The sequence below is a fragment of the Amia ocellicauda genome, chromosome 3 (genome assembly GCF_036373705.1).
Source record: "Amia ocellicauda isolate fAmiCal2 chromosome 3, fAmiCal2.hap1, whole genome shotgun sequence".
Taxonomy (NCBI): Eukaryota; Metazoa; Chordata; class Actinopteri; order Amiiformes; family Amiidae; genus Amia; species Amia ocellicauda.
Window position 1 is genome coordinate 43297239 of NC_089852.1, and position 23736 is coordinate 43320974.

The 23736-nt window shown below is 38.2% G+C and overlaps 1 protein-coding gene across 8 annotated transcripts in view; it reads right to left on the reverse strand.

Annotated features, from left to right (window-relative positions):
• Positions 1 to 23736, reverse strand: part of sgcg (sarcoglycan, gamma) — a 150659-nt gene that overhangs the window by 19666 nt on the left and 107257 nt on the right. For 4 of the 8 annotated variants that reach the window (XM_066699636.1, XM_066699634.1, XM_066699637.1 and 1 more), the window contains 2 exons: positions 13960 to 14157; positions 6106 to 6207 (listed from right to left, as the gene is read on the reverse strand). In XM_066699636.1, the coding sequence (XP_066555733.1) occupies positions 6106 to 6207; positions 13960 to 14154 (297 nt within the window). In that variant the 5' untranslated portion in view covers positions 14155 to 14157. The remainder of the gene's footprint in view (positions 1 to 6105; positions 6208 to 13959; positions 14158 to 23736) is intronic. The other 4 variants (XM_066699635.1, XM_066699638.1, XM_066699633.1 and 1 more) reach the window with 2 other exon arrangements.

The following is a 23736-nucleotide window of genomic DNA, read 5'->3' on the forward strand; positions in this document are numbered from 1 at the left end:
CCAGGTAGAGAGATCGCGGTTCATAGCAAGAAAACAAAATCTCGCCAAAGCGCACATTTCTCTGTTCAGGCATTGCTGTACGGTCTCAGTGCGCATCAGAGGAAAGCTCTATTAATTTAGATAGCAGGCCGGACATTAAAATTCAGCTGCCTTCTGTTATGGAGTGAAAACCTATATTGCCTCAGCTCTCTGTTGAGCTTGGTACATGTTTGGGTCCTTCATCAGATTAATAAATTGCAATAAAAATTCCATCAAGAAGGCTGGTTAAAAATATTGATAAAAATAGCAGTGCCTGTCAGTCGGGAGTAATGAAGTCATTATTTTACGTGGCCCGGCATTTTATTAATTAGAGTAATCATTTAAAGAGATATCAGGCAGTGACCCAGGAAGCTGTGTTCAAGCACTGTCACTTACACAGTGAATCAACGGATTTATTATGGCAACACATTTATGCTTTTGGTCTCTCTCTCTTTATGCTTGCGGGGGACCATTACTGTTCCCAGTCCCGATCATTGTACACATCAAAAGTGCATACATCAATGTGCTCATTTTATTGGGTTCTTTTCAGTTGAAAATCCTACAGAAATTAAACATTGCTATACAAACAAATTGAATGTAGAGCTGGAGAAGTGTGCTAGGATATGCGGCAAGGTGATTTGAAGGCATCTTATGAAGACATCTTGAAAAACATCTCGAGTCCCCTCTTAGGAATAATGGAACGGCATAAAACCCCTAAGAAAGATGGCCTCTGTAATGGAATCATTGCCCTTACAAAACATGGCCACTCACATCCCCACACAAACAACCCCAAAGGTAAATAAGTATTTCCCCCTCTTACAATCTCTGTGTGCTGCCATACCTTGAAGACAGGACATAACTAACATTTAAGTTTATTGTGCTTTGGTTTAACTTTTATTTTAGCACTCAAAACATTAAAAGAGTTCCAGTTTTACACAAAGACATGGGCCATGCTCCGTCACAAGAAGCAGTGTTACTTTTACTTTCATACTGTCTTTCATAATGACAGTGACCTGTGCCAGTAGGTGAATGTGCCCTGTCTACCAGGGCTGTAGGCCCCCAAGTGGCTTTCACAGGGTTCCCACACTTATTAGGAAAAAATTTTCCAGGGCTTTTCGAGGACATTTTCCATGACTCATGTTTGGACAGTGCTTGCTCGCTATACCGCCCACCATTATAATGCCACCCTCATCTACCAGCATAGAAAACCATTGTTTTATTCCCCCAACTATTTTCCCTTGGTTGTTGACTGGCAGTATAATGAGGACTGACTGACTTGACACCAACACACAGACCTGCAAGAAATACAATAACTGAAACAATTTCACAATTATGATTTGATCACTACCTTTTACTAAAATATCAGAACTATTGAAACTAAACCATTGTATTTAACCATTAAAATTACCACCTGTCAGTTCAAACATTCACCCAGAATATCTCAAAAGCTCCCACCTGCAACTACATTTTTTGCTAAAGTAACTACATAATATTGTTTCCTTGTATAATCAGTCAATTGTATTGATGTAGATTGAAAATTGACATATTTAAACAAAGAACCATAATTCAATTGAAAAATAATAAAGATTGTTGTCAGCAAAATCTACAATATATATTTTATATAAAAAATATAGCAAAATATAAGTTAAGTTAAAAAATAGCTTACTTGCTAAATTTGCATATCTAAGTAATATATTAACTTCCAGGGACATTTTACAGGAATTCAAAATGCTGTAATACGAGACCTTTAGCTTTTTAAACACTATATTAAATAGGTTTATTTTTCAAACAACTCAAAGCTTGGTATTTATAATAGACGAGTGTATTGTGAAAAAAATATGTTTCTGATATTTAAAAATGCTCATTTGTAGTGGTTGAACTTGACTTTTCGCCATAGAGCGTTCGTTTCGACCTGCCTGACGTCAGGCCCGGGATACAGAGCGGTGTAGACAGGTTTGTGTAACAGCGAATTTTCTAGCTTACAGTAAATAAAACAAACAGACAAACAAAACAACAATATGGATCTTATTTCTTATTAGAACCTTTACTTCTTAGAGTGTATGGGTCAAGCGTCTATGGTTTGGACACACACAAACCAGTGTTACTACTAAACGGAGGGGTACACACCATGTCTAGAGGGAGGCACAGATGATCAGCAAAGTAGAGGCTTGATTTAATTTGCTCCATAGTTGAAACATAGGCCTACACGTAAATTAAAGGGGCAACCTGTATAATACATAAATAAATAGCAAATACACAGCTGCCCAGTGCACAGGCTTTGTTGGGGGAAAATTTGAAGCTAAATGCAAAATCTGCATCCTCGCGGCTCTAGCTAAAGTAAACAACTGAACAACAGATTGAAGAAAGCTTGCCAACATAAATAAACATAATCTAAAGTACTGTCTCATTCATCCATGACAAATATTTGTATTTACATAGTCGCTCATTTCACATTTCTGCCCGAGTTAGGAAAGGAACTCAAAACTCAGAGACTGGGAAAGAAGACACCTTGGGGTCTGTTTGTGTGGGTGAAATGTTGTGATTGACACCACAGCCTACCATTCACAACAGCTCTCTGGGTGGAGCGTTTAAAAAAAACTGCTATGTAACTTTTAGCTTGTCATTGAACATACCCATACTTGAAGGACTTCAATGATGCCGTGTGCACTGCTTTTCAATTTACTAAATGTTTTTGCATCCTAACGTCACCATTTTCCATGATCTTTCAAAAATGTCCTGGACATTCGATAGATTTTCACATTTTCCATGTGTTCTCCATGACAGGAAAAACAGTGAATTTCCAGGTTTCCCAGCATGCGCGTTACCCTGCTTTCAGTCTCTCTTCTTTATGTTACATCGATGTGCAGCCTTGTTTTACAATATCCAGTTTGTACGGTCTGTATGGCATGACTGAGTTATAGGTTGGACTAACACCTGCACATCACTGTCTTCTGTGTTCAGACTCCAGGGCTGTTATTTTTATGTTGTTACAGAATCATGGTGACAGTTATGCAGTTTATCCGTCAAGGGTCATGAGGATATATATCACCATCAGCCTGTATCGATCCACTGCTGGATGAAGGCTCCTCAAGATGTTTCCACTTCCTCAAATCTACAGCTTCCCTTTTCCAGGTCACATCTGCAATTATTTACACGTTGATTATTTCATGTTCCCTTCTTTGATGTGCTTGTCTTCATCTCTTGGGATCCATTCAATACCTTCTTTTGTCCATCTATTCCATTTGAAGATTTTCAATGATCACATATTTTGAGTTAAGTGACCAGGTTTCAGAGGCATAAGTGAGCACTCATTTAATAGTCTAAATGATGTGAAATATGAAAATTCTGTAGCTTTCATCTTTACTCACGCTTCAAAGTATTCGGTATTTTTAAATTCTATTCAGGTTGAATTTGTAAAAGCAGTTAAGAGAAAAAGCTGGTAACATCAATTCTCCTGTATGCTTTGTGATCCAGGCATCCCCTTTAACTTTGATTTCCTTCCAAATGTTCAGACCACACGAACACGCTTGGCATGCTTCTTTAATGTATGTCGGTGGGCAAATAAATCATAAACCTTAAATCCTATAAGGTCCAAACAATGTCTCTCTTGGTAATGTTGCTCCAGATATCGATTTACAAACCACTTACAACACTGAATTATAATCCATTTACAGAACACAAGATTTTAATATTAAAGTGAATCAGAGGGAACTAATAGGTCCCTGAAGGTATTTATTAGAATAGATTAGGTCTAGAAATCAAATCTTAAGCCGGAGCTAGTACACTTTATATGTAGTTCCTCATTAACAGTTCAACTTTTCACAGCTGACATTTAATCTTTGAACAGGCTGATGTGAGTTCCTGCTATTTTCTAATTACAGGGAAATGTGCCCAAAGCATGAAACAGATTTGCAAAGCTCTTTTTCAGAGATCGTTTGAAAGGTTAAGTGTTGCCTTTTAGCGATTCAAGCACTTCTTAATTAGCATAGTTTTTTTTAATATACATATAATAAAGAATCCCTTTTTATTTTCCGGGGAATAAGAAGCTATGTAATTGTAATTGATAAGAGACCCCACTGTACACTGGTTTGACTATGAATGTTTTTCAGTCTTACACTGTTGAACACATCCTTTAAATATTAATGCCCTGCGAAGCCATTTTGCAGAAACTTTGTTGAACTAGACTATGCGCACAAAGCCAACATAAAACAAGTGTTGGGCTAACTGTACGGATGATGGAAGTGTAGTAAACTGTAACGATGCTACCTGCAGGCATACGTAGTTAGCCGGAGATGTGACCAGGAGTTGTGGGAGTTTATTAAATTATGTTCAGTAGCTTTTGTGCCAACCTCTGATGTTTCAATGCATAACATTAATACAAGCAGACACATACAAATAAATAAAACAAATCTGTCATAATGCAAGTGTAAAAACGAAAAAATAATGATTTGAAGAACACTGACAACACTAACCCATTTTCTTTTATGCGCGTTAGATATAGTTTCTCTCATCGTTCAGAGTTCCTTCACGCCTGGTGTGCTGCATGACAGTGTGCAATACAGAACAATGATGGGAGTGCCTCGATATAACTGTGCATCGCTTCAGAATTCCTCAGATTCCCAGGGTGCCTTCAGGGTCTCTACACCAGGAAGTTGAGAATGGAGACGTCTCGCAGTCTGTGATGATTGTGTCCCCAGCGAAGCTCGGGATTGGGCTAGTAGACAAATCTGCCCCTAGGCTAATCTGCATACCGCTTTCAAATTGCTCTTTAAAGCTCCCGTTTCCTTTCCAGGGAACGAAGGGAATACATTTATGATCCCACTGCTCTGCTTTGGATCCCTGTTCTCCTTAACATAACGAAGCTCCTGTGTGGGGGAAGCTCAGTCAGCGCGTCTGTGAAACCTGTTTCCTTTGATTAATTAAACAGGCAGTTTGTTTTAGATCGTTTCAGAGCTCCACGTTCTGAACTAATTCAGTGTGTTTATATGTTTTATTAAGGTGCTCCATCATAGAACTGGCTAAAGGTGGACCACACATTTTACTGCAAAAAACATTGCTTCCAAGGTGATACCAATTCAAAGATTGCCGAGTTTAAAATGTGGAGTTATTTCCCATAAAAAACGTACACAGTGCCATATTAATTGCTGAATAGAAATAACAGAGCGTGCACATCCTGATGCATGGCTTTTAATATTAAAAACAGGGAAAACAGATTATCAGCAGGATGGGGAATAATAGGGTGCTGCCAGGGATGGTTTAATAGGCTGAACAATTTGATTGTCACTTCAGGGTAATAAACAAATTAACGCAGAAAGCTTACATAAGGTATGCAGCAAAAATAGAAAAGAAATGGAGACTTCAGTAGGCTAGAAGCTCTTGGTTATAACATTATCTTGAGCCCGCAATCATTCATTGGATCCCAGCTGCATTGAAATCTATTCAAACAACCTTCAGTGCCGTACATAGCTCGCTTTATGAGGCAAAATGCTTCACTCTCAAGGACAACGCCAAAATGAACATGAAATGCATTAGGAAATTACTTGTCAGAGATAAAAATAAAGACTTTCTTGAGACTCGACGATTAGTAACCTCTGTAAACTTTAAGCATAATTCAGGTTTATTTTAAGGAAAAAAGGGATAGTCGCACGGTCTTGGTAAATAATTTCAAGGCATTAACAAATTCCTTACACATCTCCCACACTAATGCAAGGAGACAATTTATGAATAAATAAATGTAGAATATTCATGGTGACTTTGGGAATTGGCCCTAAAGGAGATATTTTCTAAGTAAAAGGACTGCGTGTTGGCAGTTCCCAGCAATGATTTTGACACACAAATACAAACAAACAAACAAACCAAAGGGGAAACCTGAAGCAAAGAATTTCAAAGTGAATTACCTATTAAGAATAAACCATTAAAAAAGGATTTGTTACAGAAATTTAGTGATGACAAGTCTAATGGTTATCATTTAGCTAGTTTTCATAAAGGGACATCCATTCTCATTACAATGACTAAAATGAATGGACGTCAGGTATGGGCTTCTCAACACTTCTCAACATTATGTCTTGTTCCAGTTTCACCACCCACCTCTCTGGAGTGAATCTCTTTGGCATAGAGTGGAAAGAGAAATTCAGACTCTCCTTCAAGTCTAAGCCCTTCTTTCGTTACTCTTAGGAGTCCCATTCCTTCCTGGAAAAAAAAAAAAAAAACAAGAAAAGAATAAGTCCTTTATTACTACAACAAACATTGCTTTATTCCAGAAACTTCATTTATATATTGCTGTGGTCAGCAACCTGTATATTTCCTATCCTTCTTGCACAGCAGACAGCACAGCAGACCCTTCCTATAATCTCTCTCAACTCTTTAATTTCAATTTGTTTTCCCTGGGAATGGATAATCATTGCTGGTTTAGCCTTTCATACGTTATAAATAGTCTCTCTCTCGGGGACTGAGACATAACACATAATATCCCAACACTCATTAATCCAAGGAACATTTCTGTATTCTCTTCACAAAGATTATTTACTTACAGAAAATGCACTTTGGAAGTGTAAGAACATCACCCTCGAGCTGTTTCTGAATTTCCATCCGCGTTTGCAATGGCTGATCATATTCAATCTATTACCTCCACTTATTATTATCCTTTCCCTCCATCTCATAGTTATTTATTTTACTTTGATAAAATGTAGTCCCATTCATCACATGTAATCTCATACGCAGAAAATACAACAATCCAGTTTTGACTCCACGTCCCCCCAAAAATGGGATCAAACTGTTTTCTGGAAAGGCTTGCCAATATTAAACACAACATGTTGAAAATTGAGAGGGCAAATTAAATAGTGTAGTTCAACTCCATTTTCTTAAAGGGTTTTAGATGACCTTTAAGTACCTTTCTAGAAGTCTTAGTTTTACACGATTGCTATTTAAGCATACTGTAAACCGGCACATTATTTGGCATATTGCTGTACTGCATTTTGTTTCTCTGCATAACATTTTCAAGTTTGTACTTGTTATACAACTCTGCAATATATATTTATATCCTATGTGTATCAAGAACACACAAAAACCTTTTCTGTACACAACTACAATTATTCCCACACACTCTATTATTTCAGATTTTAATTCAAAATCTGTAATATGTTCAGTACAAATCACATCAATTTGAAATGAAGGGGCCCTTTCGCCGAAACCCAATAATAATATATCAAGGAAGTCATAAATCATTTCATAATAATGGGTTTTACTCAGCAGCACCAAAAGATCATTTTATCTGTTTCTTGCTTGTATAGCTTTAAATAGGTGCTACTTCTTTCTCCTTGTTGTATGCCGTTGTAAAGGGGAACAGGGCCAAAGGACATCAATAAGACATTCATCATTTGGCGATTTAACAAGGCAGACTAAACTAACATGTATTATGGGCTTCAATATTAAATTAACTTGGATAATTTCACTCTAATTGGTTTCGTTCTGGTCTGACGGATGTTCTTCAGCACACAGTGGTTATCTGGGCACGCTAATTAAATGGATTTTAAGTTTGAAAATGGTTTCCACAGAAGGCCAGTGTCTCACCTGTTCATCTATATAACATGTAAGGCAAAAAGGAATAGCTGCCCTCCTCTTCCTCAGGAGAAAGATTGTGAAAGCATGCCTTTGAACGTGGTGCTACTTCATTGAGACTCAAACTCTCCGATTTTAATGCAGATTCTTTTGACACATTAAAAATGAAATTCTTACTCAATATTTGTAATAAGTCTTGACAGAGGAATGGTCACTACCACAAATACAAGAGCTATCAAGAAGAAAATAAATTAGCAGCATATCACTAATCTAGGCCAACTACCCTCTACACATATATGACAATGCCTGCAAGAGGTTGATACAGAAGACTAGGATGTAGGTAATTTTACCCTTATGCTAGCCCAACAAAAAGCTAAACCATACACTGAGGCTTCAATGTAATTATAATGCAAAATGAAGGCAGGGTTAGTTGGAAACCTTGGATTTCCATGTCTGGGTTTCGCCACTGATCACTTCCTGTTAGAATTAGAGTCAAGCCCGTGCAGTAAATGAAGTCAGCTTTCAAACCTTTGCAGTGTTTCCTCTGGCTGGAGAGGACAAGTCCCATTCAGTCTAAAAATGTAAATGACTAAACCAAAATATATTACACCCGTCGCCCTTGTCCTAAAAACACTGAAGATGGTTGAAAGAGTTTTTTCAGTGGTTCTCTCGAATAATTAAATTAGTTTTCCCTTTTACCTGGGATGGATTATGATTATGCAACAAATGCAGATTTAAGCAGAATGCAATTTGTTTCTGGTGACAGGGGCCCAAGCCTTAAGCTCATTATTGAACTCTTGTGGTCAATTATGTATGAATAAATAAAGCTTTCAGGCTTCCGGGGAGAGTTGTAACATGAAGGCCGTTTTCTTAAGTATTTATTAGCAGCCTAAATTTTCTGTACTTTCATTTAAATGCCCTCACCACACTGAGCTCCAAGCTACCCACCCTTGGAGTCTCTACCAGGGCGATGGCAATGTCACGATATAAACTGTCACCGAACAGACGTTTCTCATAATGAGAGCTGAGTATCAAAGATGATTTATGCCAGCGGATGCCTAGAAAAAATAAAGTGCTTGGTTAAGAAAAAGGTTAAATGAGAAGCTTGGTCACAAATTAAATTAGGAACAAACTACCCAGCCTTGCAGTTGAAGCTGACTCTAGGTTATTTTAAGAAAAGGCTGGATTTGTGCAAAAAAAAAAAAAACTCTAATTTGCAAACCTTTCATATGGTCATATATTGCTGTATTCTTATTCATCGGAGTTGTAGTTGACATTGTGTCTGACCTCCAGATTTCTACTAACTGCTATAAAAGGCAAAAGGCTATGTAGAAATGGCAACCACCCATGTTATGACAATATCACCATGGTTTAAAATCTACTGTATCATCCCAGCTTCATAAAGCAACTGCTTGTGTACCTTGAAAAGGATCATGGAGCAAATCCACCTGAGGTATTGCCTTCCTAACCTTCAATCCCTCATAAGTCAATACTGCACTGAGAGCTGCACAAGCACATGCTGAAATGGTGTAACCCATGGATTTTCAGTCAAGCTACTCAACATTCATTCTGTTTAGAGATGACAATGTTACAGTTTTCGAGAACACCATTTGACAGTGGTGAACATTATATTGTTTGACACTTTAAATTAAAGCAGAATGTATACTTTTTATTTGAAATGCTGTTTCAAATAACCCTTTTTACTTACAGACAATTCTAACTAACAATCCCAGTGAAGCATTCTTTGGAGATCATTAATGCTCTCAGAAAACAATCAAGTAGGGTTTGAATTAGATTTTTACAAAATGCAAACGATTTCGTCTGTTGTTCACAAACAGGAAAATAAATGTCTGACAGCGATGGAAGTGATATGAAGAGATTTTACAACAGGAAACCCTGGTATTATATCATTTTTTCACTGCCTAGCTGAAGTAGATTAACACTTGAAAGCAAAAGCTATTGGGAAGAAACACACCATCACTTTACCATGACAGCAGAGATTGGGCCAATTGTGCAAATCTACTGTAGTGTGCGGAATGTGACATTACAATCTATCTCTATTTATCTTCCACTAAATGTCTACGAGAGAAAAGAAAGCAACAGAGCAAAGAGTGTGAAAAAGAATCAATAGAACCAGCAGAACAATTAAAAGGCATATAATACAGAACAAACATTCAAAACATTCAATGCTTCATGGATTACAGCAAACAAATGATTGCATACTGCATAGTGAATCACTGAGACACACATTAACCTTAACAATTGCACTTTCATTGAGCTAAAATAAACTTGATCCCTGTTTGAAGCCCCAGATTATGTTATTACTGGTTTATAATAATATTTGTTCACCAAGAGTTCCATCTCAATTAACATCTTCCTTTACACAATTGATTTTGAAGGTTTTATGTTAGAATGCAGGTCAGCAAATAAGTTTTATACTTAATTTATATTTATATAAATAACAATACATTATTTATAATAATATATAATAATAACAATAAATGACAAGCTTTGTAGCATAATAACAGCATCTTATTTTCTTATGATTTGTTTTTCTTCACACAAAATTGCTTGCATTCCTGTGATGTCACAGACAAATTGTTGGGAGGAGCCTCCCCGATTGAATTGTTTACTTTACATTGATTGCACTAGAATTGTGCGGTCAGGAGGACATGATGCCTGTACAGCTAAGAGAATGAAAGCTCCTTCAGCCAAGCGTCAAACAAGACAAGATATTGTCCAGCTGCAGGGCAATCATCACATTCTCCCGCACTTAAACAAAGCTCATCTTCAAGTGTAAGAATAACTGCAGGCTACCTAATTCACACTCTGGGAATTTCAAGGCGAGGCTACATCCTTGAATACTTAGCATAGGCAGAGCAAATTGTGTCTCTGAAGCTAGTCTCTTTAGTTAAGATAACAAGGAGTAAAACACAAGTACAATACGTGGACACATTAATCACTGTGTTTAACCAGAACCAGTCAGAATGCCTGCCATTAGGTGTTCATGGCAAAGATTTACAGATTACAGAAATAAGCTTATATTTTATTTTATATTTACAGTATTTCTTGTAATAAATTCCTTCCATGGGCACAAAAAGCACAGTCACTTTTTCATTGGCAAGAACAGTAGCCATACAATCATCTACACCGGCACCCAACCCAACCCACTTGATTGTTCTGATACTTAGTTAACCTTTGCAAATGAGACCCTCTCATTCATCTCACAGAGTTGTGCAACCCGAGGATTTTTGTTTCCATCTGTGACAGATTTGATACTGCCTAAGGGGTCAATGCCAAATGGTCTTTTAATAAAGATTAAGTACGGCAATGTGAAATTATTGCATACACAATCTATTGTCCTGGGAGTTGGCAAATTTTATAAACTTGCTGACAGTCTGTGAAAACACGAGACACAATATTTACCCACCGACGCACAGGAGCGAATGCAAACTGCAGCAGGGTATGCTTACTAGATAGTGATCTGTAATGAGCGCTCTGTCTGGACTGCTTTTGACGAGCAACGAGTTCTGCAGATACCAATTTCGTTGAAGAATTATTCCTCCTGGGCTGCATGCCAGCAGTGATAGTGAATCAATGTCGCTTGTGTGAATTAAGTACAAGCCCCTGGGGAGTAACACTTAATCCAATACATATCACTCAGCAAGCCTCTATGGGGCCAAGGAGAGCACTACGCTAATATCTTCCAAGAAACACTTATAGTACAAGAGATTGGAAAACTCCCCAACAGCACAAGGATCTCAGCTGGCCACATAAACTACAAAAAGAGGGCTCAGACTAGAACAAATAGCTAAAACCTACTAAAGATATTTTTCTTCTGCAGATACTCATTTTACAGTTTGCAGGTGGGATGTTTATCCTGTAAAGACATTCTTTCAGTTATCTCCTCCAGCCTCCTGAGTGCATCTCTCTATATGCTTTATTCAGGAAAATCTTATCGACACATTGTGATTTAATCTGGTGAATAAATAGTGTGGATGGCTTGGAGTGTTTACTGTACTTGTAGGACTAACTGATTTTCCATAAAGCTGTATTGATGTTGCTGAACATTACAGAGCCCCAAGACCAGCTTGGTTTAAGAAAGCCAGGTAAAGACTGAATCTGGTGAAGGGTTCTCTCAGTCATAGGCTTTGAGTGGAATTAAAAAATGAAAACTATAAAACTAACATTGGGGGAAAAACACTTTTAGAGAAAACAGTTTGTAGACACTAAGAAACTTGCGGAGATGAACGGCATTAAAACTCGCCACGCTCTCCAATGCCTAATTTAGTACCACACAGGGAATTGATGGTGAAAAAGTCATTGAAGGGGCATTTTAATAAAATAAATTCAAGGACTCTTAAAAATTGCTCTGACAGTGTAAAATATTGAAGTTCTAGTACAAGCCGGCCACTGTTCCCTGGAGTAATCACGTTAGCCTATTTGAACAGTATATATGGGGAGACGATTTAAAGGTCTTATTTCTCCCCCACCAATAACGTAAAAAAATAAATAAAAAAATTAACTGTCAAAATGATATTCACTTAAAGAAAATGCTGTCTGTGGAAAATCATGTAAAAGTGATAGTCCTAAACAAGGTAAATTGAGATTTATTTTCTTCCCGTGTTTTATGTGCCTTCATATGGGCTGTTAAGGAGACGTTTCTAACTTCCTGTGTAACCATACCTGTGTTCTGCATAGCGCTTCATAGGCTGAAAACCCATGGGTAGAAAACATACTTAAGAGGAGAACAAACATAAGTAACATTTGCATTATCATATTCATTGACAACAATACAATTTTGATACTTAGTATCCCAGGACGCCATACAAAATTGACAGACAAATTAGAGAAATTATACAGAAGAAATGTGGGCAAAACAGTACCTTTTTCCTAACAAACATCTCTCTGCAGATGTGTGAATGGCATTTTGGGAGACATTAAAACACAGGCTGAACTGAGTGTGCCCAAATGTTGATTACACTGCAATTTAAACAAACAAACAAACAAACAAACAAACAAACTGTTCACAATAGGTCTTCACTTTCTGTTTTTTCAAAGTTGCCATTACGGATTCTATACTGCACTCTGCTTAGTTGGCAACAGTGACTGAACTTAAATCACTGTGCTTAAATTGTGTGGATGCTGTTTTTGGTTTGTTTAACAACAGACAGGAACACACACACAAACAAATTGAATACATGTCATTGTGACAAGGAGACCTACCAAACCTCATACATCAGAAATGTGTCTGTGGCTGACATTTCGGGCTGCATCTCATCATTGACTGTTGTACGACACGATAATATACAGCTTTGAAGTTGGCAGAAAATGCGTTCTTTAGATTGAATGCTGACTCTGAAAAGATGGTTTTCTATAAATGATAACAGATGAATGACACGTCATCGCTAAACAGCTTTCCTGTTCTATACAAGGAGGAAAGGAATGTCAAACAATGATATGAAGATGTCTTTGAACAATATATAATTTTTAAATGCAAAGCCTACCTATTTTGAAAACGAATTTCTAATTGCATCTTTTAAATGATGCCTTGAACCTGCTTGTGTCATCGGAATTTTTAATGTTTTCAGGAAAGTTAATATTTAAAACTGACCTCCTGTGAGAATGAAAAATTACCTTGCCTTACAGTTTAGAAAATGTTCAGAGATTAAATTTTACCATTGAACTACTGCCGAATACGGAGCTCAAGCCAAGTACATTTTTTTTTGGGTCATAAATTTGACTGAAAAACCCTCCAGCTTATTTAAATAGTTTCACTCTTATGAAAACTAATAATCTTTGCCAAAGCTGACAGTAGATCACATTTTGACACAGTATAATAGTTACAAGATAAAATGTCTATGTAGTCTGTTCATTACATTACAACAGGTCTGTCATTAAAAAAAAAAAAAAAAAAAGTGGATCAAATTTAGGGACATTTTAAAACTAAATTTAAAGGTCAAATACTTCTAAGTCTGATCTCTGCTTGTCTGGGTGCAGGAGTGTTGTTCCAGTCAGCTAACCTTTAACCAAGTCCATTCTTCTCTGTGGGTCAACTCTTAACCAAACTGCCTAACTAATACATTTACATTTACTATTTATTAGAGAGTGCACATGGAACACTCAGGGAAAATACAGGCCTTTGCATTGGGATTGTTCTGGGAATTGGTTGAAAATCCCCATTCCCCATAATGCACTGCCTACTTAGACAGGGAAATTAACTCTATATCTCTATAAAATGTCTCTTGTGTTCAAACAGGCCCGTAGGACACACTCAGAAGCCTCCCCTACAGATCACTGCGTAAAGTAAAGCTGTCGTGCAGATCGAGAGGTTATGCATGTAGTGTAGTGAGGTAACGAGGCGCTGCCAAGGCACACACTTACTGGGTTGAACCACATGACTCTCAGGATCCAGATAGTCAGTGCAAAGTTCACAACCAAAATGATGAGCATGAGCAGAACGAAGAGGTACAGACAACGCTTCCTCCAGCCATAGATCCCAATTTTGTAGACATACTGATTCTCCGGGCGTGGGAGGCTAGTGCCTTGTGTCGTTGAGGAGTATTGTTCCCGTACCATCTGCTGAAAAAGAAATAGGGCAAGTCAGGGAAAACATCAAAATGCGGCAGTGAAGTCATGAATTTGCTTATTGGCGCTGTACCCTGGAAAGGTGGAATCAAAGTCAGAGCTATGCATCAGGGCACGGCACCACCAACCATCCGTGCTCTGGTTCAGTAGGAATTCACTGGGATGCAACGACAATATGTCACCATGGGAGAGTGTGATCGCTGAACCCGGAAAACACTGGTGAGATCAGAGCTCAAACTGACAGCTATGCTATCCCAGGAAATAGGTGCTGGACACTACAGGATTACACATGGAAACTGATCTCCCTTCTTTAGTCATCTGCACATTTACGAAATTGTACTTTTAAGGAATGAAAACAGCCTGGGATTCTTAACCTATGACATATTGCAGCCTATGAGAATAATGCAATGCTGGTTTGTTGTTGTTGTTTTTCTCTGCACAATGCGTGGTGTAGCAGAAAATGTGAAACAACGTGTGCCTCTCTTGTTCTTTACCGAGTCACTGTCCATCTGGGACTCTGGTCCCAAGTAATTTCACGGACTACTGCTCCGACAGTCAAGGGAGAAATCTCTTACTTGAAAACTAGATGTCACGTCGGTGTGTGATTCTGCCTATAAAAGTTCCTCTCAACCAAAACTGTTGTAAATTGTCTGGGAGATTTATTAAGACAGCAGAGTGTAGCGATTATATATATATATATATATATATATATATATATATATATATATATATATATATATATATATATATATATATATATATATATATTTTCCTTCTGTATGTATGAGCTGAATGCAGAAGTGACATTTTTGTTTTCTCCAGAAATATGGGCAATACAATCTCCACTGCAAATATGAAGATTAATAACTAGGAAATAAAAGGGACATTTATATGACCGAAATACACTGATCAAAAAAATTAAGGGACACTTAAATCACACATCGGATCTCGATGAACGAAATATATTAAAGATCAAAATCTTTACTGTACATTGTGTAATTCGTGGAGAACAAAATTAGATAACATCGGTCAATGGAACCCAAAATCACCAAACCGATTGAGGGCTGGATTCAAACTCACACCGAAAATCAAAGTGAACAATTGAAATCACAGGCTGTTCCAACTTTGTATGAATTTCATCGCAGCAACTCATAAATGTGACTCAGTAGTGTGTATGGCCCCCAAGTGCCTGTATGCACTCCTGACAAAGTCTGGGCATGCTCCTGATGAGACGGCGGATGGTGTCCTGGGGGATCTCCTCTCAGACCTGGATCAGGGCATCAGTGAGCTCCTGGACAGTCTGTGGCACTACTTGGCGGCGTCGGATGCACCGATGCAATTGGTTCTCAATTGGATTCAGGTCTGGGGAATGTGAGGGCCAGTCAATGGCATCAATGCCTTCGTCATCCAGGAACTGCCTACAGACTCTGGCCACATGAGGCCGGGCATTGTCCTGTTCCCTTAATTTTTTGAGCAGTGCATATTTGATTTTGTCCTGAAAAAACTCTAAAAGACTATAAGGAAGCCTCTGTCAGAACACTTCCCACAATTCATTTGTATTTGTACAACTTTTGTACGAGTTTGTTTCTGTTACATGAAGTAACACACTCTCCCATACACTATCTTATGAGATAATGGTTTTCCTGCTCTTTTACACTATTACACCTTCATCAGAGATTCACCAGAAAGAAAAGTCTAAAATGTGTACCCCCAGCATATAATATCTTTTAAGAACTAATGGGTGCTGCCAGATTATCCAATGTGTTCAAATCCAAAGAATTCCTAACAGTTGGGGTATTCAAAGATGTATAATAATGACTATTTGTACCATTTCAGTTCAACTAAGGACTGATATGACAGTGGCTGGCAATGGCAATCCATCAAGTTCAAAGTGTTATAAATGAGTTGTAATGGTTCCCTCTGCTTTTATCTGTTGTGAAGGTTGCAGCATTGAATTACTATGATCTAAGAGCAGCTGTACTGAGCTCACCTAGACTGCTGAAGTCAATCAGTGATCTCCAAGTTGCAAAATCTACTCTCACTTCAGTCAAAAGCTCATACAGGCCATGCTGTCTGATTTAATTGCAGAAATTCAGAGAAGGAGTTGTATAATTCCCAGCGGTGTCCTGTAATAACGTATTTTATTGACATTAATACCCAAGTAGGCCTGACTTTTCATTTGCTTACCTGGGATTCAACCAAGGGGTCAGCAACAACCCAATGAGTCAACACAATGCGTGCGGTGAATGCCTTGGAGGCGTCATGGAAAAGGGAATTTTCTTAAGATTCACACAGTCAGTGACGGAAACACCAGGCCCTTCTTTCCCTCTCAATTAAATAAAGCCATGCTTCTCTCCCCCTAAGGTCTGTCTGTGGGGGATTGGTGTAGTGTGCTCAGCAAGCAGAATTTGACAAATGCGATTAGTCTCCTCCTTCACCCAGCTGCTGATTTACTTCAGCTCATTAAATGAAATTCCCTCACAGCTCCTTGATGGCGAGACAGTGTCTTGAAACCAAACTGCTCGTGTCAGATGGCACCTCCAGCCCTGCCTGCCTGCTGACTGGCTCTGGGAGACTTGCCGTTATGCCAAAGGAGGAAACCTTGACTATACTGAAACAAATATGGGTATCACATTATAGCTGCACACATGAGGAGGCTACATCTTGTTCAACTGCATATTTTTGCACACAGCACACCTGGGCAAGTGTAAAAGCTTGCCAGACTAATTTCTTACGTTTAATCACCATAAAAGAAACCTCACAATATTCATGGGTAAAGAGAGTTAGCAGACCTTTTATCCGAGTGTTTCAAGGATGCACAATGGACCGTAAACTCATAACTGCCTTTCCCCAACAGATATTATTCCTTGTTTATAAAATTTGTTCTGGATGTATAGTTTCAAAGCAGAGACCACATTTGCACACTGAGGGGGAAAACTTGCTGAATATCACAACATCCCCCAAGACCTACACCCTAATGACCCAGCCAACAATGTGCAGAGACTGGGTTGCATGTCAGTGTAATTGGTAGTTAATCTATAATGAGCAGGTGCAACCAATTATCTTCATAGCCTGATAAACTCAAGTTAATTTGGCGACGGCTTGATCTCCAAACAGCTCAATAGCTTTGCATCTCTAATTGTGAAAAGCTGAGTGAAACACAAAACTTAATAAAATGACAAACCAAAATAAAAGCAACAGCCACAAAAACTAAACAAAAAAGAGGTACAGAATTAGGATGATTTAGCTCTACCAGATCATTAAGACAATGAAAAAGAGCATTCCTCTTTAACATGTGAGGTAAATTTGCTAGAATGCCAAAGGTGCATTTGAATTTGACCTCATTAAAAATGGTCTGAGGTGTTCACTAAAATGAAGAACTTCTACAATGCGGAAAGCAATCAGACAATGGCATAATGTCTGCTGTAGCTGTGAATTCTTAAGGGCATGATTTGAGCTAGGATGGAATTAAATTTCACTTTAGCAACAGCAAAATGTCACCCTTTTGCTGTGATCCTCTGTGACTTCTGGGAAGAGTGATTTTCTCCACCTTCACATGGGCTGAAATTCATGAGATTCTTAATATATTTATATAGAAGGGATTTTTTTTTCTTCTTGTTCAAGGGCAAGCTGTGTGGTAAAGAACGAAACGGGAGCTTAACTGCATGATATGTTTTACAAGGACACAAATTTAATATGGGTGAACAACATGTGCATGACCATATAATGTTACATCCCAGCAGACTTGTCATTGCTTAACAGGAACCCATGTCATAAACGGCTGACACATTCATGGAGACTGATACAACATTTATTTGATTAATCTATTTTGCCTCGCCATTAAAGGTGGTGGTCTCGCTTTATTCAGGATGCTGTCCCCATTTTTGTTTGCTCAACCAGTCTTCTGCTAGTATTGTGTTGATATTGTATACCTTGAAAATGACTGCAGTGCTTAGAAATCTATATCTAAGATATATACGATACTTCTTTCCCCATACTGATAGGGAAAAGCACAGCAGATACCGCATTTGCATGTCAAAAATATTCACTATATATTGAAAGTCTACATATTGTCATAATAGCAAACAATATTAACACATCTTAAGATTCTTGGGCTATACTAACAATGAAAAATGCTCCTCCTTAGAAGCCATTAAAGTCACTTTTTACTCACTGTGTTTACATCACTGAAATTATTTTCTTAAACAAAGATATCTGACTCCTCTGTCAAAACAAGTTACAAGTACAATACTTTCAGCTTGCGTCACCTTCAATTTCTTTCAGTTTCACATTACCGTGTTTGTGTGTGGCAACCTGGTTATATTTCAAGGGTTTTGTTTTTGATTTTCCATGAAGGACAAGTTCACTTCAAAAGGGTGTACAATGAATGAAAGTTGTTGTAAGGAAGTAGAATTGAGGACATTTTATTGAAGAACAGCAAAATGAATACAATATAAGGATCAAGACACCTCTTTATATTTATGTCTGTTTTCAACCACAAAAATGTAATTCGTGCTGCTATCCAATACCAAAAAAAAAAAAAGTTTAAGTCTCGCATTCTGAGGACACAGTCGATCTCGTTTTCCACAAAAGTAGTTGCTAAGAGTGGAGTGTGTGCACTGAATTGAAAAGGCGATGCCACCAACCCCCTTTAATGAATTGTGAGTTTGATGCAAGGCCTCCTTCCTATAATAAGCTGATGCTTCATGTTGTCAACACTTTACCGAGTTTAATATGTTACCGAAACAGGAGAACTCATTTGCAACACCTTACTTTGCAATTACAAAAGACTCCTGGTGAACGTGAAAGATCGGTCCCACCATTTTCACTCGCCATGGCACTGAAACTATTTCATTTGCGATCTGCGTGATGACAAAATGATTCAAAGCCAATGCGCCATATGTGATTCACCAAGACTTTGTGAAAGTCAATCAGCATTTACCTCAGATTGCAATTTGAATGCGCCACAGACCTGACATCAGCTTTGCAGAGGTTCACGAGGGGAACAGTTTGGTTTTTTGAAAGGTTGTGTGAAAATGCAATGTTAAGCAGTCCTATCAAATCATGCAGAGAGACACAGAGAGACACAGAGAGACACAGAGAGACACAGAGAGACACAGAGAGAGAATTCCAGCCAAAGATATCCTAATATTGCAGGTCAGCACAAATCTAATTTTGCGGTGACATGCTTGTATAATCTGTCTGCCATACATCTGGAAACATTTTCTACTGGAACTACTGTTGTTTCTGATCAATATTTAACAGGCTGCAAACCTGCATGTGTGTTAAATAATTAAAGACAGGCGTGTAGCTGAAAGACTTTCCAGTGGCAGCTGAGGACAGATAAAGGTATCACTCTCACCTGCCGCTTCTTTTCTCTTCCAATTGTTTTCTTGCTCAATCCTCAAACTGAAATTAAAGGGATCTGAATTCTGACGAAGAAATTTTATTAAGAAGTACGACAAATATCTGTACTCGTGTATTATGACACAAACAACCCAGGGGTTAAGGGCAAAACAAAAAACAAGTTTCATTCGGGCAATGCTGAATGCTATTTTGTAATATAGTACAAATTGCTTGCAGTGGAATTTTCATTTTAAAATTATGTTTGTTTTTTTTAAAAGACACTATGACCCTATGTTATAAACATTTAGTAGATGACAGATGCACAGCTTGTGAATGGTAATTATAGTAGAATGCCTATAGGCACATACAGTGCGCACTGTTCAAACCCAATCTCATTTTTGATGGAAACAAAGGTTTAGGGACCTGATGGGAAGGAAAGCTAGTATGTTCTCACTCTAATGATTATTCCTTAGCTTTTACCATCTGGGTTAGGCGATATGGCTTATGAAAGATGTTCATGTCATCTTGTATCTACATTTTTAGCTTTGCAAATCATCGTGAGCAGTACAAACAATAGCAGTTCCTAAAATCTCCAGATGTTTTTCCTCTCACAAGGACAGGGGTTTTGAGTGGAAGTTTAAATGCATGAAACAAAAGCCAAATTTAAAAGGACTGCAAGAGACGCTTGTTACAAGGCCTGATTCTTGCTTTATCTTTACAGATGCAAAAAAAAATATATATATCCCTGCTCGAATTTCATCAATCAGTTTATCGTAAATCTAAATCAATAAATGACAATTTCACTGTTATACACAATAATAACAGCCTAGCTTTTTACCCCGGAACACCAATCCAGTCCATACTTTATCTAAGTGGCTCAGCCAGTTCAAAAGCCTGTTCCTACACTCCGAAGACTGCTACTTTTAATCTGTGCTACATTAGCAGGTTGATGAAGGGGAAAGCAAGGCACACATAAATTAAATAGTGACACATTCACTTCAGGAATGTAGTTCAAATCTTAATACACAATAAGCATGTGTATCCAGAACCTTGCCCAACAGTTCTCATGTAATAAAAGCCAGTTCTCTGTAATCGGTTCATACCTGCTTTCCCCTGGTAAATCTGAGATGATTTGAGGGAACAGGGATGCCGTAGAATGGAGTGACCCAAGAGTCCTGGGAATAACGAATAGCATGGGCCCCTTTCCCACCGTATCATGGGCAATGTATGTAGGTCATCACATTTAGCTGGGTAAAGCAGAATACCTCTCCTGTGCCTCTGTCTTGTACAGCATCTCAACGTGGAAAGCTAATACTTTAATCCCTAAAATAATACATTAATAAATAAATAAAAACCTTGACTGTGTAAAGTGCGTTAATAAACAACTGTTCTCAAGAAGCACCCAACACAACCGAGAGCATCATTTCAACTGTGAGTTTCTTCCACAATGCATGAGTGCAGTTTCAAGCATGGAAAGCCGTGCTTTCTGCCGCCATGTTATTTGTGGAGGGTGAGGACATAATTCCATTTTAATGGACACATTTCGCTGTTCTAAATTAAGATCAAACTGTTGGATGGGTGCCACTTCCCTCTAATGGTCTAAAGGCAATGAAGCTGCATTTCACAGCTGTAATTTGTCATTCCTGCATCTCCCAATTAAGCAAGCATCATTTTCCATGGAGATTTATTATGTATATCAAGCAAAGTATACTATGCAAAATGTCCATCATTTTCAGTGATTTGGAGAAATAATTGTACGGGGGGACAGGATGCATAGTGCTGCTTTGAAGAATGCCAGCCAGGAAGGCGATAAACAGCAAATCAGAGAACAGAATTAATAAGATTATGAATTAGATGTAATTAAAAAAAAATTATTACATGGATTTGAAACAAAACAGCACAGCTAGTGGGAAGGTCACATGCGCGGATTAAATGAAATGTGTGAATTGTGAAAGCCAGGGCCAGAAAAAGGTTTTATCCTCCGTACTCCCTTCATAAAATTGTACTTGTTCTTGTAAGTGACTCACCAACCTGTAATTTTAGTAACAGATCTCAAACAAAATTGCATATCCAGGCTAAAGGAACTACCTATTAAGTTTCCATCTAGCTACTGTTAATATTAAGAAAATTGCTACCAGGTTGCATCAATGCTAGTCTGACATGGAAACTGTACAAACCAGCTTCTGGGGACGGTGTTGTGACATGTGCTGCAAGATCATCACAGAGGCGGCTTTAGCATAAGCCGTCCCTTCAGAGTGGTCTGCTGACAAACCTGCAATTAACTGACAATCCTCATCCAATATTAGCATGGAACGGGCCAAGAGGCGCCCACAGGGCCACCACAGCTCACACTAATAACTGGGAAGTCATTTTCCATCTCTGCCATCTACAGGATACTAAAAGCACAATGTTAATTTCAGCTGATCCCATCTCACACCTGACAAAAGGGGAGAAAGGTGGTGGCGGTGGGGGGGAGGGAATCTCATTAAGAGACACTGATGCGAGTTCAAAATTAATCAGTTCAAAATGCTGTATGTGCAAGATTTAAAAGACATACTGCACTAATTCCCCAGTGTAGCCATTAACATCTACAGAATAAAAAGTCTGGTTTCCTACTGTTAATTACATAATTCTAACAATTTATACATTTGCAATTACCATTATAGCGAACACGAATTATGCTTTAATGCTAACCATCCTTAATTGGAAAGTGTGGGATTTGTGTTAATTATTTTAACTTTTTAGCTCAGCCCTGGTGTAGAATAGGTGAGGATACATGTGCGTTGATCACAATGAAACTTGTATGTTTACTGTGCATTTTATTTTTTAAGCGCTACAAACAATGCAGAGATTGTCAGGATTAAAATGCAGAAAGATTTCTTGGTTTTATAATTAGAAAGCAGTTGACACTGGTGAATGTTGAACTGAAGCAGGATGTTCACTAACAATAACAACAGTAAGTTGATATTAGAATAACAGTAAGTACATTAAAACGTAGGTCAATATGCATCCGACTGTGCCTCAGTCGATTTATTTTGCATGTTTCTTACACCAAATGTACTTCTTATTGAATAAAAGGATTTGATTACAGTAAGTAAATATGTATTCTAACTGGGCATGACGGTCTGGCGTTTCCATTTGGATAAAGTCATTCAGACAAGCTATAGTTCCAGCTGCTTGTGTGGGTGCCGTTACCAATCCCACCTCCTGTTTTATACGTGGCAGAACTGGCGGAGCTGCTCTCACAGCGTGTTCGGGGAAAATTAATGCGTTTACTCCCAAGCTGTCCTGCTAGCAGTTTTTATTTAACTTTAAATCAGAATGGGCAATTTTAATTAAATGGGAGCTATCTGTAATAAATTCCAAGCGGCACGGAGAAGAACCCTCCCCTTGACTTGTGATGGACGTCAAGAAAATAATTTTTCCCATGAACAAGACTGCACACACATCAATGTCAGCGAGAGGAAAGATACGAAGGAGCAATAAATGAACTGATGCTGGAGGAGAGACTGAGGAGAACGTTCTTTCAGCGCGAAATGATCGAAGACCACGCTGGTTTATTTTTGTAATAAAAATTAATATGTTAAGGAATATAAAAAAGGAAAACTCTGCAGAGCAAATACCTTACCTACAATGAATATTACGGTATTCTAGCACTTTAATACAATGCGGGGATTTGCCTCATAGCTAGGAGGAGCCATCACTAACTTATATGGCATCATTACTGGTTATGGCATGAGGGCAGTCTTCATGGGTCTGTGCTGTATTCAGTTTATTGTTGCAGCCGAGCCCTAAATAACACCATTGGACCAATTACTTTCTTAATTGAACTGAAGTAAACCAGGTCTTAAAGTGTCAGTGATTTGTGGGGCCTTCAAACCCTACTGGACTGTAAACCTCCAGAGCCAGGTTTTCACAGCATGGAGACTGACCGGCCCATGAAGATTCGTTCAGCACAGGTGTAAAGCAGCAGGGTTTCAGTCCCTGTGCCAGCTGGCTTCCTCCTCTGGATTCAAGAGGACTAAAAGAGGGCATTATCTCAAAACAACCAAAGAAATGGGTCACCTGTGGTCAGACAAATGGTTGCCATACACACACCATGTTTAGTACCATAATGCTGATTGAAAGCCAGTTCAGAGATGATGAAACCTACAAATGAAACCTAATAATAACAATACAACCTGTAATATTTTGCTGCAATAATGAGTCTAGCTTAGGTACAAGATT